General features: G+C 36.1%; 3 protein-coding genes across 4 annotated transcripts; 2 read left to right on the top strand and 1 right to left on the bottom strand.

Moving 5' to 3' along the window:
• Positions 1-870: 870 nt before the first annotated feature.
• Positions 871-6,869, bottom strand: LOC117385271 (poly(U)-specific endoribonuclease-like). The gene is made up of 7 exons (XM_033982567.2): positions 6,782-6,869; positions 5,665-5,764; positions 4,889-5,000; positions 4,395-4,516; positions 3,953-4,065; positions 2,122-2,275; positions 871-1,194 (listed from the first exon to the last, which is right to left on the bottom strand). The coding sequence occupies exons 1-7, from the start codon at positions 6,790-6,792 to the stop codon at positions 934-936; spliced, it is 873 nt and encodes a 290-aa protein (XP_033838458.1). The 5' UTR covers positions 6,793-6,869; the 3' UTR covers positions 871-933.
• Positions 6,870-7,442: 573 nt separating this feature from the next.
• On the top strand, positions 7,443-15,994 carry pak1ip1 (PAK1 interacting protein 1). 2 transcript variants are annotated; one of them, XM_055228738.1, is made up of 10 exons: positions 7,443-7,730; positions 10,334-10,496; positions 13,596-13,716; positions 13,836-13,910; positions 14,001-14,053; positions 14,155-14,300; positions 14,591-14,688; positions 14,956-15,055; positions 15,204-15,330; positions 15,850-15,994. In XM_055228738.1, exons 1-10 carry the CDS (start codon positions 7,653-7,655, stop codon positions 15,957-15,959), a joined length of 1,071 nt encoding a protein of 356 aa, XP_055084713.1. In that variant the 5' UTR covers positions 7,443-7,652; the 3' UTR covers positions 15,960-15,994. The 2 variants fall into 2 exon arrangements, with proteins under 2 accessions (XP_055084713.1, XP_055084712.1); XM_055228737.1 differs by having other exon boundaries at positions 7,536-7,730; positions 15,204-15,343; positions 15,857-15,994.
• A 646-nt stretch (positions 15,995-16,640) lies between these two features.
• On the top strand, positions 16,641-18,983 carry LOC117385611 (transmembrane protein 14C-like). Its single transcript, XM_033982905.2, has 5 exons — positions 16,641-16,719; positions 16,831-16,929; positions 17,639-17,725; positions 17,828-17,915; positions 18,002-18,983. Exons 2-5 carry the CDS (start codon positions 16,854-16,856, stop codon positions 18,057-18,059), a joined length of 309 nt encoding a protein of 102 aa, XP_033838796.1. The 5' UTR covers positions 16,641-16,719; positions 16,831-16,853; the 3' UTR covers positions 18,060-18,983.
• The last annotated feature ends 296 nt before the right edge of the window (positions 18,984-19,279 follow it).

The following is a 19,279-nucleotide window of genomic DNA, read 5'->3' on the forward strand; positions in this document are numbered from 1 at the left end:
ACTGAAAGGAATTTCAGCACTTGTTCCAACTATAATAACAAACTTTAATTTCAGTTTTGCAAAATTATGACAGACAAATGTTCCTAAAAACCTTGCTATTACAGTAAAAAGGTTAAAATGATGCTTAAAATCCAAATTAATTTGATTCTTCAAATTCAGCTCTTTGGGGTTGTTGGGGCCCTGAATGGGGATGAAGATGTATGTTTTGGAATGTTACATGATTAAAAACTTACATTGACCTTGTTAGTTTATTTACTTATAGATTTTGCAAAATTAGATATCACAAAAAAAAACAAAAAACAGTATATACATATATAGCTGCTTCCCATTGATGCAAAAGAGTATACTAAATCGTTTACATGGAATCAATATTATATGGCAATTTAGTGCAAACAAGTTCCATAAAGTGTATTATATTCAGCAATTACAGGTGTATTTTGTTACAAACTCCACCAAAAAGTGCACATTTAATGCAAATGTTAGATATGTTAAATAAATGCAAAGCTTGTACAGGTAAATTAGGGTAGTTCACACTACTGGTCTGAGCTCATTTTAGACTAGACTTAGTTTGGTCCTGTTCCAGGTCGGGTTTAGTCCTGGTCTAGTCCAGCTTTTGTTTCGGACTTGGTCCAAGGTTAGGGTCAATTTTGATGTGATGAATGTGTGAACTACGACTGCAAGATTAGTCATAGTAATTTTTTTAAGTACCAGTGCTATCTTACTTTGTAAGATCTAAACAACAGGCTTAGCAGTTTTATTCAAACAACTCGGGGTATGTTTTTGAGGAGGTAACTATATATATATATATATATATATATATATATATATATATATATATATATATATATATATATATATATATAGTTAGGTAGGTTTTCCAAATTCTTCAGCCCTAGAATGAATGCAAAATTGGCCCTGTACATTTGACTATTTCTACAGATCTCTGTGGTTGCTGCTGAGTAGTATAGGGTAAGACGTGCCGATTGATCTCCCATGACGATAAACTACCAGCTCTAAAACATATTCATCGATTTTGACCACGACAGAAGTCTTCTTTTCATTGGACATGAGGAAGATGATGGTGAAGAGAGCCATTTCAAACTCAGGACTCACTCCGATAAAAGACCCGCCCACTGGTTTGACAAGCCCCTTCCAACTGAACTGCAAGTTTAGGACATGATCATCCTCATCGGGCTAAAAAAGACAAGAAAAAGAGCAAAGTTATAGTAATACTTTGCAGCTGATGTCATCAACATTCTCTGGGAGGGGGGTTCTAACTAGAGGCACTGCTAGGTCTGAGGCTATGTTAAACATTAATCTGAGCCTTGTTTAACACATTGGGATTCGCCAACTGTTCTTCAGTCACCTTCACCTTTTTTACTGAAAATTAAACCATATTGATCATAGGCTCCTGAAAATGTGCTGCTGAAATTAATTTTTTTTTTCTTGAGATTTCAGACAATTTTAAAACTTATCCCATTGTGCTTGTTAACATATGTATTGTGTCACCACAGTAACTGCTGAACATTTCACCATAGACATATATGAAGTAGACCTCCAATGTGATGTCACTGCAAAGTATCAATAGGATGAGAATAGGATGACATCACAACATGCTAGAATAGTTTAAAATGGAACTGGAGGACAGGGCAGAATTCTATGGTGGAATTAGCATTTTTTAGCTGTCAAATTGCAGATTTGTTGACCTGGTTCATGGTTAATATCTAATATTTACTGAGTCTATCCACATGAAACAAAAAGTTCAATATCTTTGCGGTCAGCAAAAATAAACAAATGTGAAATTATTTTTTATCACAATAGCTTCAGAATGTGGGGCCATTTTCAATAACAAAGATAGAACTGTTGGCATTTGAAAGGGCTTAAAAGTCCAATATGGCAATCTCTGACAAATAATGATATGGTTCAGCATTTTTGGGTCATAAGTTTAGATATTTCTTTTAAAAACAGTGAATCTACCATATAGGCCTGCAACAATTAATCAACTAATTGGAACTAGTCATGACTGTACAAAATAATCTTAGTTTTATTTTGATCATCTTCAATATCTGAACTATAAAGTGATATAGGCCCCAGCCCTCCATCAATCAATTCTCTTCTCACTGTGTTCTTGTTGGCCCGCGCCTTATAGCCCTTGTAGTCCACATGTTCGTGTCTCTCCTGAAGGAAGAATTGGACCCAATTGTGAAGACCCATTATCTCCTTGTGGTTTTTAGTCTCTCCCACAAAAACATGCTCAAATCCACACGAATCCTCCCTGCAACAAGAACAAAATACAATTCTTCAGACTTTCAAAATTTTAGCTACTGGCTTTGTGCACAACAGTGCCTGGCAATCTCACTGTTAGTGTCACTACTTCCTGTCCAATTTTTTTTTTTGAATCATGCTTAACATTAATAATTATTCAAAGATAAAACAGAGGATAGCGAGTTAGGTATCGGGTGGATGTCACTGACAAAATGTCTAAAGACTAAACAAATGGACACTTCTGTGTTTAGAAAGGGAGATGTTTGGGTCTCGGTGCTCAATGCTCAGTTTAAAACAATGCCACAAACTTAAGTAATATACATGGAAAAACTATTGGGTATTCTTTACTCTTATGAATTGAGTTTATTAGAATTGGTTGTTTATTTTATATTTTTCATTTTTAACAAAAGTTAGCATTAGCTTTGAGACGTAGTAGTGAGCTGCAAAGAGCAGATAACCCCGACCAGCAAATTCACAGCATGTTTGTGTGGACAATATATAAATGTTATATTTCAATATAATTTCAATTTCAATGTATTTTTGACCAATAAAAACACATGTAATTCAATAATGCAAGCTAGATTATTAAATACAATACTACAGAGGATTCCAGGCAAGGTAATTTATTACATCTAAATGTGGACAATAAGGTGGGTTACCCTTCACCAAAAAGTTACTTAGTGCACCATTAAATGCTTCCAACAGCATTATGAGAAATAAAAAAATAAAGCTATTATTTTAACTGGTCCAATTGGTCCAATTAAAGTCATTCTAAGGAGGTGTATCACTTTTAACTGTGCCATTGTGCCACAGTGGTTGTGCTGTACTGTTGAATATTATAGCCAAAGAAACAACATTTCCATGGAGACAAGCAGGAGGAAGCCCTCCTCCAGACCAAATAAGAGTCAGGTTTGTGGAGATGCAAACCGACTCACAGTCAGCACACTTGTTTTTTCTAGGTCTTAGAGTGCAATAAACACAATAAAAATAAAAAATTAACTTAAAAAGTTACATACTATGGCTTTTAAAAAAAAGCTGTTTTGACTTCTCTTGTAAAATACACTGCCTGGCCAAAAAAACAGTCACCAACAAAAAAAAAAAAAACTCTAGTATTTCATTGGACTGCCTTTAGCTTTGATTACAGCACACATTCTCTTGTTACATTGGAGAAGCTTATCGAAACAATGCCAAAGATTTATTTCCATCCAGTGTTGCATTAATTTTTCACCAAGATCTTGCATTGATGATGGTCGAGTCTGATCGCTGCACAAAGCCTTCTCCAGCACATCCCAAAGATTCTCAATGGGGTTAAGATCTGGACTCTGTGGTGGACAATTCATGTGTGAAAATGATGTCTCATGCTCCCGGAACCACTCTTTTACAATTTGAGCCTGATGAATCCTGGCATTCTCATCTTGGAATATGCCCGTGCCATCAAGGAAGAAAAAAATCCATTGATGGAATAACCTGGTCATTCAGTATTTTCAGGTGTCATCTGACCTCATTCTTTGAGCACAGACTGTTGCTGAACCTAGACCTGACCAACTGCAGCAACCACAACCTATTTGCTTAGTTAAATCCAGGTGGCAACGTTTTTTGGCCAGGAAGTGTATGTGATAGCCAAAAACAGAAACACTAGGTCCTTGACAGCCACAAAATGATACAGCCACAGCGCCTGTCTGCTCACCCTCCTCCTCTCTCTCTGTGATACAGTCTAAACCAGATGTCGTACAGCTGCCTCTTAAAATCCATGATGTTTGATGAGGACTGGCCCTTTCTCATCAGGTATTTCTGAGCACACTGGAAAAACAAGAAAAAGACATAACATTTTACCATGTAGCCTATATATTGCTGATAAAAACTCTCTTCTGATTGTTTTAATCAAATAAAGGACACAATTTGTAACATTTAAAATTACTACAGCAAATTAACTTAATTAATAAAACATAAAAATACTTAAGTCATAATGAACAAATTCTTTTTATTTTGTTGATGACGTTATAACACAGTAGAAAGCTAAAATTTTGCATAATACCCCTTCTTTATCAGGATAATACCCCTTCTGATAAAGAAGTAGTTATTATAAAGCGTAACCCAAAAACCTCAATAACTCCACATATTTTCTTTACCTTCATGACCTCAGTCTCCACAATGGCATCGATAAACAGCCTGTTTTCTCTCATCTCCTCAGTAGTGACTGTCTCTTCAACTCCAGTCGATATCTCATAGTTGTCCAAGAGGTTGATGAAATCTAGACTCAATAAAGCCAAACACATAAGAATTAGACAAAAATTAATTGTATTTAAAATACAGCTGCTATTATTACTACTACTCTTACTACTATTACTGCTGCTACTATCATGTCTGCCAATACAAAATTGTTTTACTAATACTACAGCTATACCAATATCATTGCTATGGCTGAAGCTACTACTACAAATTATAGTACTATTATTCCTACTATAACTGCAACTGTTACTGCTGCTAGTATAACTACTGTTAATACTTCTACTGCTACTATTCCAATTACAAATAAGACTACAACTAAAACTAGCCCTATAGAACTGCTCCAACTACCAAATACAAAAATGTTATATTACTCTTGACGCTTACTACTACTCACGTGCATATGTCTCGATGTGCTTGAGTTTGTCTGTGTTCACATATTGAAACAATGGGTCTCTGGCTCGGTCTCTGGCGTAGTTACTGCCTCGTGCCACATAACCTGCTCGACCCTGTAGAAAAATGCAAAAAAGACATTTTTTACCTTTTTTAAACAATAGAATGTAATTTGTGAACAGAGATGGGTAGTGCTTAGTTACATTTCCTTGAGTAACATTTTTAAGAAATCTTACAAGCTAGGCTTGGTCAGGGCTACCTTAGCTGGAGGAATTGTAGCTATGGTGCACTACTCTCACCTTTATAAACTGCACTGATCATGTTACTTCCTGCTCAATGATAGCATGTATGATTTCAGGTATCGTGCCCAATGATTTCCCAGTGCAGATAAGTGTTAGTAATAGGGTTGTCAAAAGTATTTAAAATGAGATACTAGTCAATACCAATACTAGTTAAAAAAAAAACCCAAAAAACAAGATACAGATTTGAGCAGGTATATTAAAAAAGTCCCATTCACAGGATAGAAATTAACCTTTCCTGAATACATTTAGAATGATCTTGAGCTGTATCAGAACAAGTATAAGACACATAGACTAGTATACACCCATGGACCGCTATGGAACCTACCAGGACGACAGAGGGATTACAGAGATATAAAGCCACATGGTAATATAAAAGAAACTACTATGATTTAATGTTGAAAGCACAAGTCTATTCATTGGTATCGATTTAGAAATTTTAGTATGATGACAACACAAGTTAGTAATAGTATTTTAGTACTTGTAGAGAGATGATGTAGTCTTTTCCTGGTTTGAGCCGGTTGGTATCAAGACGCCAGAGCTCATTGAGCACTTCTGTGAGCTCTTCACTGGCATCTTGACTAAAAAGAAAAAAGACAGGTTTTATTACTGTGCCTCAAAAACATATGTAACTAATTACTCTGGTGTTCTTGGAGCGCCAATAATTTGGTTGTTTTCAAAAGCTGTATCTATTATTTCTCATCTCAACTTTCTTCTTTTGTTGAAAGATCCAATACAATAGTCCAGAAATGTGATAGGGGAAAGACAAACAACTTCTCCACCAAACTAGCTCCACTTGTTTTCAAGACATTCCCTCGTTGTTTTCATTGCCATAGGTATTAAACTTACATACATATGCATATACATATATATGTTTTAATGGAGACAATGATGCAACCAAGCCAAGATGCAGGTCAGATCTGTGCAGAGGTGACAATTCTCACAGTGAGACTGCTTGTTTTTTTGAGCAATAAAAACAAGTAAATACAGATTAAACTGAATGAATGCAGCGTAGATATGTTTAATGCCATACTCTGGACAATTTCAGGCAGAACAATACCATCTCCATGGAGACAGGCAGCTCAATATTAAAATAAACTTCTGCAAATTTCTGAGCAAGAAGCATATGACAGGAAGGAGCATGTAGTCATACAGTTAAGCCTTTGTTCTCTATTTATTCCAAAGCACAGTTATAAAATACATTATCAAATCACATTAAAGACAGTTCTTCTATATTTCCAGAAAGAAAGTTACAAGTTTTGTAACTGAACACCCACTAATTATTGCCAGACTTTGTTGATTGCGGTTGCATGCCACTACAGATATCTTTTAATCCTTTGTAGCAACACGTCTTAAGCAGCAGCTGTTCACTGAAGCCTGGGGATCATTATACCATTACATTACAGTAAAATCCAACATTACATTTGTAAGGTAACACTGTTTAACTGTTTGACTTTTGGATTGTAGGACAAAGTGTCACGTTACACCGCCTCTAATGTTTACATCAAATACTAAGAATTAACACGTCAACAAATATTTAGGCCTAGAAAATTACTCATTATATGACATAAAAAGAGGAAAAGTTGTAGAAAACATACCGTCTGGACATGTTTCTTCTCTGTGTCGAAAAGTACTTTGGTCAAACTTTTTGCATGTCTGGATGTGTACAGTTATCTGTAGCGTCAACCAAACCATGTGCACGAAACCAGCCAATGAAATGCCACGTAAACTGACGCACCCTCCTCAACAAAAGGGCGTTTAAAGAGACCCATATTTACGCTATATTTGTTCCAAACAGCCCGGTGTTGTATTTTATTCAGTTCACACATGTTTAAGACACATTGTAGACATTCTGTGGCTATCTCAACGGAAGAAAACAACTTTTTTTTTTCTTTTTTTAACTATTGTATAGTAGAGTAACGCTTGTGATTGGAGTTAAAATAGCTGTTAACTTAAGACTACTACTTTATGGCATCACAAGGTGGGACAGACCACTTTGAACTCTGACAATGTTGACAGCGTAGTAATACAGGATTTCTCAAACATGTGTAAATGAAACAAAACACAACTCCAGGCATGTTTTTGATGAGGTAACAACATTACAACATGGCTAAAAGCTTACACTAGTCAAGTTTGCATGGTATAGGACGATTACATAATTAGCGGTATATGTTTTGAATATTTTTCGCTTAAGATAAAATTAATGTGAGGAAATCTTCCTAAAACGTTTATTTTGAAGGGCACAGACCCGCCCACTTTGAGGAAGAAGGCCACTGCGCATGTGCCGATGCCGCACGTTTTAGAAGTTGTTAGCTTTGAGACAAAAACATGTTGATATGCTCAATTAAGCAGTTTTAGGATCTTTTTGTATCTTATGTTGTTGTCGATGAATTGTCTTAGCTTTGGACGTTTTGTAACTTATTGAGCGTAATTATAATCTTGAATATTTTTGTATTTTAGCCAGAAAGCATGGCAGCAGTGTTGGAGCTAGTCGCAGGGAGTTACGAACAAGTTGTTTGCGGTTACAGAGTGAAAATTGGCGATAAGGTAAGATCAGAGCAAAGGCGTTAATAGTTTGTTTATGTATTTTCCCATTATGTCGATTGAAGGTGCACTATGTATTTTTCTGGTGGAGGATTAAAGGTGCACTCTAACTTTCCTAACTCCTTCATGTCTCTAAGGAAAACCGATCGTCAGGGAAAGCTGGTATTCCATTCGGTTTATTTTATTATGAGTTAGAGTGATCCATAGGTGTGTACTAGTCTATGTGGTCTTATACCAGTGTTGAAACTGCTCAAGATCATTCTAAAGCTATTTAGAAAGGTTATTTTGTATCCTGGGAATGTCACTGTGTATTATCAATACTTGCTCAAATGAGTATCTAGTTTCAATACTAGTTTAAGTATCAATTATTGTCAGATTTTCAGGACTGACATGCATACAGTTGACCACTCAAGGCAGAGGGGACCCTCTCTCGATCCCTATCCTCATTTAGGATAGGGATTGAGAGAGGGTCATCCAGTAACAAAACCTTGGCTGCCTACTTTTTGTTGGGTATCAGATGACTTCAGCATTCAATGATATTTAATACTGGAGACATTAAACGGCCCATATTACACTGTTTTCTGATCTATTTTATAATGTTGTTTCCTCATCAGAAACATAACCAGAGTTGTTTTTGTTTCATTCACACATGTTTAACACACAGACCCTGCTGAGTTCTTCTCTCAAACAGAAAACACTCTGTTCCAGTTTGTGATGCCATGTGGTAATACAAGAAGTGCTCCACTGTGGTTTTAAACTCCATAAACTGTCATTAGAATTAATTGGATAATTTCAGCCCTGGAACAGCCATTCTTTACTGAACTAAAGGAAAAGGTAGTTGTTAGCTTGAAAATGAGTGCTTTATGACGTCATAAGGTTGACCAGAGTATTTTGAGCTTTGCAGATGTAGATGAACTAATATACTAGGATTATTTAGAGTATGTGAATGAAACAAAACACATCTCCAGGTATGTTTTTGATGAGGTAAGAACATTCTAACATGGCTTAAATCTCACAGCAATTAATTTTGCATAATATAGTATATTTAAACAACTTGCTTTCCTTAAAAATTCCATCTATACCACGACGCAAATAACAACCCAGCACACACCTAGGAGCTTAAAGCTGACTCACTTTGCACCTGTAACTGACAAAACTGTCCAAGAGATTATCACCAGTCTGAGTTCATCTACATGCTGCCTCGATGTGTTACCAACTAAATTTCTAAAGTCTGTGCTCAACAGTTTGCTGTCACCACTCACTCACATAGTTAATATGTCACTTCAATCTGTAACATTCCCAAGAGTTTTGAAAACTGCGGTTATCAAGCCTCTCCTAAAGAAGAGCAGTCTTGATGCCACAATATTGAACAATTACCAACCAATCTCAAATCTGCCATTTTAAGGCAAAATCCTCCAAAAAGTTGCTTACATCTTACTAACTTTCTCCACATGAACTCCTTAGATGTTTTCCAGTCAGGTTTTAGACCTCACCACAGCACTGATACCGCTCTTATCAAGGTGACAAATGACATCCGCTTGAACACTGATGCAGGCAAAGTCTCAGTCTTGATCCTGTCAGATCTGAGTGCTGCCCTTGACACTGTGGATCATGGGATCCTCTTACAGAGACTAGAGGACTGGTGGGCATCTCTGGTACTGCACTAAACTGGTTCAAGTCCTATTTAGAAAACAGGGAGTACTTTGTTGAAATTGGAAAATGTGTCTCAGATAAAATGTCCCTGACCTGTGGGGTGCCCCAGGGTTCAATCCAGGGACTCCTGTTGTTCAATCTCTACATGCTGCTGTTACACCAGTTAATACGCAACAATAATGTGAACTAACACAGATGACAATATGCAGATGACACTCAGATCTATGTCTCACTGGCAGCAGGTGAATATGGACCAGTGGATTCACTCCGCCATTGCATCCAACAGATCAGTGTGTAGAGGAAAAACAACTTTCTCCAGCTAAACTCAGACAAGACTGAAGTCATAGTCTTTGGTCCACAGAAACATAGAGAAAGTGTTAGCAGTCACCTCCAGTCTCTCTCTCTCTAAAACCTTCAAATCAAGGCTAATAATGGACTCGGACTTGAACTTTAACAGCCACATCAAATCAATAACATCTGCAGCTTTTTACCATCTAAAATCATTGAAAAAATCAAAGGCATACTGTTAAAACCAGACTTGGAGAAACTTATCAATGCATTTGTCTTCAGTAAGTCAGGACTAAACATGGAGAATCAGCGTTTCAATTTTATGCAGCTAAAATTTGGAACAATTCCTAAAGATGTGAGACAGGCCTCTACTTGGACAATGTTTAAATCCAGGCTCAAAACAGTTCTGTTTAGCTGTGCATATGACTGAAAGGTTTTTATTCTGCACTCTTTACTTTTAATGTTCATTTTATGAGGATTATTTGTGATTATTTATGTTTTGATTTGTGTGATTTTAATGTCCTTCTTATTCTGTAAAGCACTTTGAATTACTTTGTGGATGAATTGTGCTATACAAATAAACATGCCTTGCCTTGCTTTAAATCACTGCTAAACTATGTCCAAAGTAGGACTATATTAATTTGTTGTGTATTCTTCTCTTTCAGGATTGGGGGGCAGAGGCAGACTTCACCCATCACGCTCACACAGCCTCCATCTCGGCCGTGGCCTCCAGTGAACAGTTTGTTGTCACTGGGAGCAAAGATGAAACCATTCAACTGTACGACCTGAAGAAGAGAGTGGAGCATGGGGCACTGCTGCATCACAACGGTGCGTTTCAAGGGGATGTGTTGTTTAAAATAGACTTTGAACTTTTCACCATGTAGTGGTGCTCCTTTATCACCATCGTAGTAGTTGTACTTTTCTGAACTAATTTGTGACCAGGGGTGGGTAGAGTAGCCAAAATTTGTACTCAAGTAAAAGTGCTTCAAAATAGTACTCTAGTAGAAGTACAAAGTAGTGGCCCAAGAAATTATTTGAGTATGAGTAAAAAAGTATTTGGGAAAACTACTACTCAAGTAAGAGGAACTGTTGGGACTACCATTTTCAAAAAAATAAACAAAAATGAGAAAAAGTAAATCTTATCTAAGGGAGTGGTGCAAGAAACACAAATGTTCAAATCATTTCATATTGTCAACATAAAGCTTTTGTCATTTGTAGATTTAAACTGGGAAGAGGAATCAAAATGTTTACTCAAGAGTCTAGGGATTGGACGATATACGATAATATCGTTAATCGCGATAAAAAGGTCCACAATTAATTGTTCATGTCATTTTTTATAATCGCGATCATCGCACACGATTATAATCGCCTTTACGGCACCACACTGCCTCATGTTTCCAGTTCCAATACAACGTTTAGATGTTAGTTCTGGTGTTTGCCCACTCTGACATAGCAATGACACTTGTAGCTTCTGTGCTTATCTCTGTCTGAACTATATTCTCTCGGATATCAACAATAAACAAAGTCTGATCCGTAACCCTCCACAGGAACGTGCCAGTGCGCGCCTCACCCGTGCGCACAGATGAGACGCTAATGTGTGCATATCTTAGATTTTTACCTACAATAATGCAAACTGCAGAATAAAACAACACCTTTTAAACAATAGACAAATTAAGTCTAATTCATACAGCTGAACACAAATGTGCCAGAGCGCATGGTCTGAATGCGCACTATGTGCACAGATGCAATGATAACGATTATACACGGTATATTTTATCTACAATTAAGTCAATAGCAGAATAAACCACGCTTACTGATCGAGAACAGCATCCAATCCATCAAAAAATAAGGTCCTTTACTCCTGAGTCCACTGTGGGATCTTTAATCTTTGCCATGAACCGCTCCGAGTCCGAGATGCCTCTAGTTTAACTTGTACAAACATCCACAGTGTCCTCGATCACGTACTCCCTTTGGTTTGTCCGTTTCGTCATGTTTAAAATGCAAAACAACAGTGCGTAAAATGCGCCATTATGCACACATTTCTGCATCCACTCGTTTCCCAATTCACCAAAGTGCCTTAATTAAAAAAATTAAGTGTTCGTTGACGGGCACTTGCGTCACTTCCGGCGCAACAAGGACCGGTCCATTTCGACAACATGGCATTGAGGAGTACACATTTTCTTCCGGGTACGTCTGTTTACGGAAAACCATGGCATGTGATACGTCATCCTGTCCCGCTGCTCATTGGCTGTAAGGGGAAAACGTCACTAAATGTGTGCGATGTAATTGGTTGATTCTACAAGGGGAAGAGTGGGGCGTAAACTTTCAGTCATCTGTAGCACTGATTCGCTGTCTGCGGCCTCAGTAACCCACAACCCCCACCTTATTGGCCAACACTGGTGTCAATCACAAGCTGACGCGTGTGTTTAGCACTGGGGAACAAAGTTGGCGCTGTCAGAAGTTTATTATGCCTGAAATCGACAAAAGAAAGGCAAAGAAGTGACGGAGCAGATTTCATATTTGGAGTACTTTCCTGCAGCAGATTGGACATGGAGGATCTTATTTTGTGGACATAATTTCTTGACTGGATTATATTCTCTGGACCTTTACGGAACAAATGAGACCAACTTTGTGTGAATAAGTTGATGTTTGACAGAACCAGAGCGCTCAATGGTAAGTGAAGTCCAGATTCACACTTTGTGACTTTTCTATAAAAACGTCTTTCCTGTCAGCACTGTGGTGATTGCAGGTGAAAATGTTTGCATATCCAGAAAGACAAACGCCACAGCTTTCAATTAATGTGTAGATTGTTTGTGTGGGTGACGCAGAAGTGTATGTACATTGCTGTAAAGTTGTAAAGTAGGCCCGGGCCAACGGAACGTTAACAGGTTAATAATTATCGGGATAATATCGTCAATCGTGATTATTTTGGCCACGATAATCGTGAGTCTAAAATTTAATATCGTCCCATCCCTACTCAAGAGTACTGTTACTTAAAGTATTACTCAAGTAGGAAGTATGCAGCTAGAAAAGTACTCTGAAAAGTACAATTTCTTTAAAAAGTTACTCAAGTCAGTGTAACTGAGTACTACCCACCTCTGCTTGTGACTTAAAAAAAAATCCAGAGTCCGAGTCAAACATTTAGTTTTCAGCAATATTCTGTATCCATTTTTCATCAATAAAAACTGGTACATGTCCACTGTTTACTTCAATGAAACGTCATTATGAACGTCACTCTGAAATTCTGAACAAGAGGTCAATGCACCTGTTTCTATTATGAAGCTGTTTTAGATCAATATTGCAGTTTACAATGAACAAAATATAAAAGAATGATCCAGGCATGTTATAGTTTAATATGTAATACATTACAGTATGTTTCTTTGTTTTCTTAAATTGAGAAGATACTAGTCGATGGGGTGATGTGCACTTTTTAAGCATACATTGTCAAAGTATTACTAATCAGATACTAATTGATACTAAAACTAGTATCAAAATTAGATATTCATATAAGCAGGTATGAATACTAAGAAAGTCACATTCACAGGACAGAAATGAACCTTTCCTGAATAGCTTTAGAATGATTTTGAGCTGTATCGGAACACGTATAAAACCATATAGACGGCCATGGACCTCTATGGAACCTTCCTGGAGGACTGAGCGATTACACAGATGACTGTATGGTAATATAAAAGAAAATACAATTTAATGTTGAAAATGACATGACATGACAAAATATTTGTATGTTTTTTATTATCATCGTATTGGAATCTGTATGAGTATTGAGTCTATTCCCTGCTGTAAAAAATTAAGATTTTAGGATTGTGACAACAGTTTTTGTTAGGTTTTTGTACCCACACACACACGAACTGCAGAATATAGCACATTTGTTGTTGTATGACTTTTCTGTCTGTGTTTTTTTTGTTACAGGTACAATCACGTGTCTGGAGTTTTATGGTTCGTCTCATTTACTGAGTGGAGCTGAAGACGGACTCATCTGTGTCTGGAGCACCAAGAAATGGGAATGTCTCAAGTCCATCAAAGCTCACAAGTCAGTCAACTACAGGGGCAGATTTTACATAAATGTGAAAATATAAGTAGTAATTAAAAAATGCCCAAATTATATTCTCTACATTGGTACATAACTACATATTATTGCCTTTTTTTAAGGGGCTCTGTCTTGTCCCTGTCTGTTCATCCTTCGGGGAAACTTGCACTTTCGGTCGGCACAGACAAAACTCTCAGGTAAAGTTTAGTTTGTGTTTTCCAAGCTAAAAATATTTATCAAAAGCCTTTATTAGTACTGTAAATAAAAGATTGCGTCTGTTTTTGCAGAACATGGAATCTCATCACTGGACGCTCAGCCTTCATCAAAAATATCAAACAAAGTAATTTTGTAAAGCGTTTTAAAAATGTTGATATTTGCTCCTAATTTTTTTTAATAACTCAATCTGACTGTAACTTTTTTTTCTTTCCTTTTTCTTCTCAGATGCACATATTGTCCTGTGGTCACCAGAGGGCGACAGATACGTGGTTGCGATAGACGATAAATTGGACATTTTCGACACTCAAACAGCTTCAGTGACAGCAACCATGGCCAACCCAAAAAGGATTTTCTCTATCAGTTTTATAAATGTAAGTGTTTGTTAATGCATCCATAGACTTTTTCTTATTTACCTAATACATGTATCATAAGGATTCATGATGCATAATTGATCTTAAAAAAATACGATTTGTAAAATTTCAATAAACACTTTAGTTGAATTAAATAAAAAATAAAAAAATCAGTTGGTCAAACAGTCAAAACTGAACAATGATTTAACTAGGAGTAATCTTTATAGTTAAATAGTTATAGTAGAGTATAGTTTTCACATCATCACGTTTGTCTTTCTAATTAATACATTTATGATTTTAAATTTTACCAGAATTCAGTCCTGGCTGTTGCAGGAGATGATGAAACTGTACGATTGTGTGACCTTGAAAAACAGAAATGGGTTTGTGAATTCAAGGCTCATGAAACAAGGTGAGTTTTAAATTAATTTTAGGAAATGTTGTTGCTTTACCTGGAATTTTCCACATTGTGGCTTTAAGCTTGTCTGTCTAGTATTTTTTTCAATTACACAATTTACAATTGCTCAAAATGACCTTGAAGTTAGCAGGGTCACCTTTTCACTCATCTGATCTATACACCTGCTTGTTTTTATGGAGATACAAGTTTAATGCCATATTGTGGAACATTCAGAGCAATGCAATAAAACCTCCATGAAACCTGTTATCTTATTATTTTCAGGGTAAAAGCAGTGGACAGTTTTAGTTGGGAGGATTATACTGTTATGGTGACGGCTTCAAACGATGGATTCATCAAAATGTGGAAACTACAGCTGAAAGAGGTGGATATTTCATTCTGAGTTAAATTGATGAAAAATAACTTGAAATTAGTAATCGATATACAAAATTGTAGATAGTAACAGAAAATGCCCATACAGTGTGTCACAATTGCTGATGCTGATATATCACATACTGTATATTTCCAAACAGGTGCTAGAATCTCCCACTCTTCTCGGGGAAGTGAATACATCGGCTCGACTCACCTGTTTAGCCGTTTGGAAACCAAAATCACTGAAGAACAAAGAGGAAACTAAAGATGAAGCTACAACATCTAAAGGTAAAAAACTGATGTAGTATTTTTATTAAATCAACAGATGTCCGTGAAAATTACAATTCATATCAATGACTTTACTTCACTGTGGCCCCTCAGGTATTGGAGAAATTGGCACAAATATATTTTTATCATTGATACTTAAAGCAGTTTTATTCTGCTTAAATAAGTATTCTGTTAAAAATTCTAAAAAGTCGATTGACCTCAGAGGTGATGATGTTTCCGGCGACGTCGGCTCTTATTGGGCACAGTTTCCAAACATGGAAGTCAGCAGACTTGTTTCTTTTATTAAGTAATTTTAGATAACTATTGCGATTTAAAATGTCCAAATTATAACATAATGATCCACGGACGTCATAGATTATAACTATGTAACACAAGCACAGTATGTTTTACATTATCAATTCAGTCAAACCCTTAAACACAGGTTTTCTAATAGTAAATCATGAATTGCACCATTACTAGCTTGCTATACTTGCAGCAAATACGTGAAATCTAAACCTTTTCTTTCCTTGTATACTGAAGTGCCCAGTGATCTGCTGAGGCCGAAGAAAGTGCGAGTGATGGAGGAGGTGATTCTTGAAGATGAGAGCAAACCACCCAAGAAGAAGAAGAAAAAAGGTTCTGCCAAATAAAATCATCTGGTTAAAATAAAGTTTATTATAAAACAAAGACCATGCTTTACATTGTTTTCTGTCTTGTACTTCTTTAAAGCCTTTATAGTGGAGGGTCTACCATCTGTTATTGCTTTAACTGGAATGTTCGACACTATGACATTAAATTTATCAAATTAGCATTTATTCAGTTACAGGTTTTTTTACAGCTAAAAATTGTATACACCTCTCTACAGACCTGACCTGTAAACTGGGCCAGTGGTGTCACCTGCTTGTCTTTACAGAGATAGAAAGCCTTAATGCCATACTGTGGAACATTCTAGGCACAGTAATATCATCTCAATGAAGATGAGCAGGTGCCAGACCCTTTTTCCAGAAATCTTAGAGTGCATCTTTAATAGCCATCTAGACCATAGAACATTAAATAAACTGGACAATAAACCATTTTATTTATCCCTGTGTGTTCAACAAGGATATATAACGTAAATAATCATGGAAAGAAAAAGGAATAAAGAAAAAATATATAAAATTAAGGAAACCATTCAGACTTTTGACTGTTAGAGTGTGTATGTATGTAAAGACTTTGCTCAGTATTTCTTTTTAATTCTTAACATAAAGCACACATTTGTACACATTAGCCGCATGTTTTTGAATTGACAGCAGAGGGCGCCGCAGAGTTAAGCAGCTTTGCAAACTATTGTGAAGAAGTCAGGAATAAGGAAGAGCCAGAAAACCAAAACAAACTTCCAAACTGTACGATTCTGGACATATTCTGTATTCTGTAAGTGACTAGCCCTAATAAAAATGTTAGTATACTTGTTTTCGTTGTTGAATTCGTTGAGATTGGAAATTCTTTGTGTAAATTGTGTTTTATTTCCTGATTTCCTCGCAGTCCGGGTGAAGTTGTGTGTAACCATGCCTGCAGACCGCATTGGTTTGTGCTACGCTGCTTTAGTGACTGCAGGTGGAATCATTGGTTTTGCAAAAGCAGGTAGACACACATTTATATCATCTTGGTTCAGCATCACAACGTCATTTCTGTACTATTTTCTCTTTTAAACACAACAAAATACAAAAGTACTCAAATAAATCTACAGAAATTATGAATGTCCTTGATTAGTAATATAATATAGTAATAACACCTAGGCTTATTTTGCAATCCACTAATTACAATCCATGATTACAAACTCAAAAGCTGTTTTGTTCTCCACTGAAGTAAGCTAGTGCTAACTCTATAGAAAGTTAAAGGTGCACAATATAACTTTACTGGCATTAATATAGCATTAAACTTATAGATGAAGACAAGCAGGCAATGCCAGATCTGTGAAAAAAGCGAGCCCACTCACAGTAAGAATGCATGTTTTTAAGGTACTTTTTAATGTTAAAAATGCTGCAATTAAATAAATGCAAGATTGATAGGTTTAATGCCATACTGTGGAACATTTTAAGAAAGGCAATGTTGTTGTTTTTTTTTTGTGGATTGAGTATGTCTCGCTCAGAGGAATGGATGCATTGAGTACTTTATTATGTATGAAATTGTGTTTGGTATTTGTCTATTTTCATTGTGCCCCTGATGTCCAAGACAAATTTGTCAATTTGGAGACAGTAAAGGCTTATCTTATTTGCATGAAGACAAGCAGGCGGCAGACCCTCCACCAGAAAAGTTACATAGTACACCTTTAATTATTGTTGTTACACAGGAAGTACCACATCCTTAGCTGCAGGACTCCTCTTTGGTTTGTTGGCTGCTTTGGGCGCGTACCTAAACAATATGTGGATATCATTAGGTAAAATTTTGAATTATGAAAACAATTTATGAACATTTTATTTACATATTTTATTTACACATTTATTTTACACTCACTAATTTTGACTTGACTTTTTGACAGGCACCTCTGGGACATTAGCGGTGGTCATGGGGATACGGTTTCTGAACTCCTTTAAGCTTATGCCTGCTGGTTTAATGATGATTTTAAGGTATTGTATCATAGACGAGCTATTATTTTTCACCATACTGTGAAAAAAAATCAGATTTTTTTGTGTTTGTGTGTGTTTTGTTTCAGTGCATTGATGGTGCTGAAGATTATTACGTCAGCCTCCAAACGGACACATCAATCTTGATAGAATCTTGATTGTTACCAAATATGCTCCTAAATTAGTTAGTACAAGAAAAAAATACTAGCAATTCAATAATTACTCTCTTACTCTTATAAGTAAGAAGAAATAAGCAAATGTATTTATGACTTTGATTTAAAAAAAAAAAGCAAATCCTGGTGTTTCTAAACTATATTAAAACAAATACAAAAGGGGATCAGTATATTTAGAGAAAAGGGGAAAATTACTTTAACCAATTTTACTTTAAAATGGTATTAGTCAAATGGGCGTAAAACTAGTATTTTTAAAGTGAGACTGAACACCTAAACTCCATCTACAACCACATTTCAAATAGAGCTTCTAAACTGGGCAGTGCCTGGAGGACTAGAGAAGAGACTGAGAGCGAGGAGGAGGGGCGGGTCTGGACATATAAGGAACAGTGTGATTGGTCTAACAGATATCCACACTTCAAACTCTGCTCCTGCAGCCAGATGTTTGTAATCAGGAACATCTTGCTTTAAGGGTAGCCTTCTGTGATGTTACCAACTACTTGAAGTTGGAAGTGGCCACTGAAGTCAGTACACACCATTTTTCATACATTCATAGACATTTTTGACAAAAAATCAGCAAATTTACCTAGTTTGCATTAAAAATGCTAAAAAAAAAGAAAGGGAACAGTAGACCATACAATTGTATAAGATCATATACACAGTGTAGTAGCCAAAAAGTTGATTTAGTGTTTGGTTCCACTTTAAACTATTAATGCCATTTGAGAATCAGACATGTCCTTTATCCTTTTCCAAGGGGAAATTATTTGTGTTACCATTCTGTTTTTTTGTTTTTTTTAAGTAATCACCTCTGCTTCTTATACGACACATTCCTCTCTTAATCACTGCCAATGAAGAACTATATCTGTTGTTTCATAGTAAAATCTTCAAAATTACACTGCTTTAAATTTGTGTGTTGGACTACTTTTTGATTTTAGATATGTATTGGCACTTTATCAACTGCTGATAATAAAAGTGGATTTTTGGCGTTTTCATTCATTCTCAGAATGAAATAAATTTCAACTTTGCATATATTTTATCACAGTTTCTAATGCCTTCTACTTCCATTTTTACTGTAATATTTGGCTACTGTGTTCCAGGTTGGGGTAATTTAAAGTCACTGTTAAAGTTAGTCATTGTTTAACATGTAGGAATTATTTTTCCAAGCTGAGAAAGTTCTTATTATTTTGTACATATTTT

Source organism: Periophthalmus magnuspinnatus, chromosome 17 (genome assembly GCF_009829125.3).
Source record: "Periophthalmus magnuspinnatus isolate fPerMag1 chromosome 17, fPerMag1.2.pri, whole genome shotgun sequence".
Taxonomy (NCBI): Eukaryota; Metazoa; Chordata; class Actinopteri; order Gobiiformes; family Gobiidae; genus Periophthalmus; species Periophthalmus magnuspinnatus.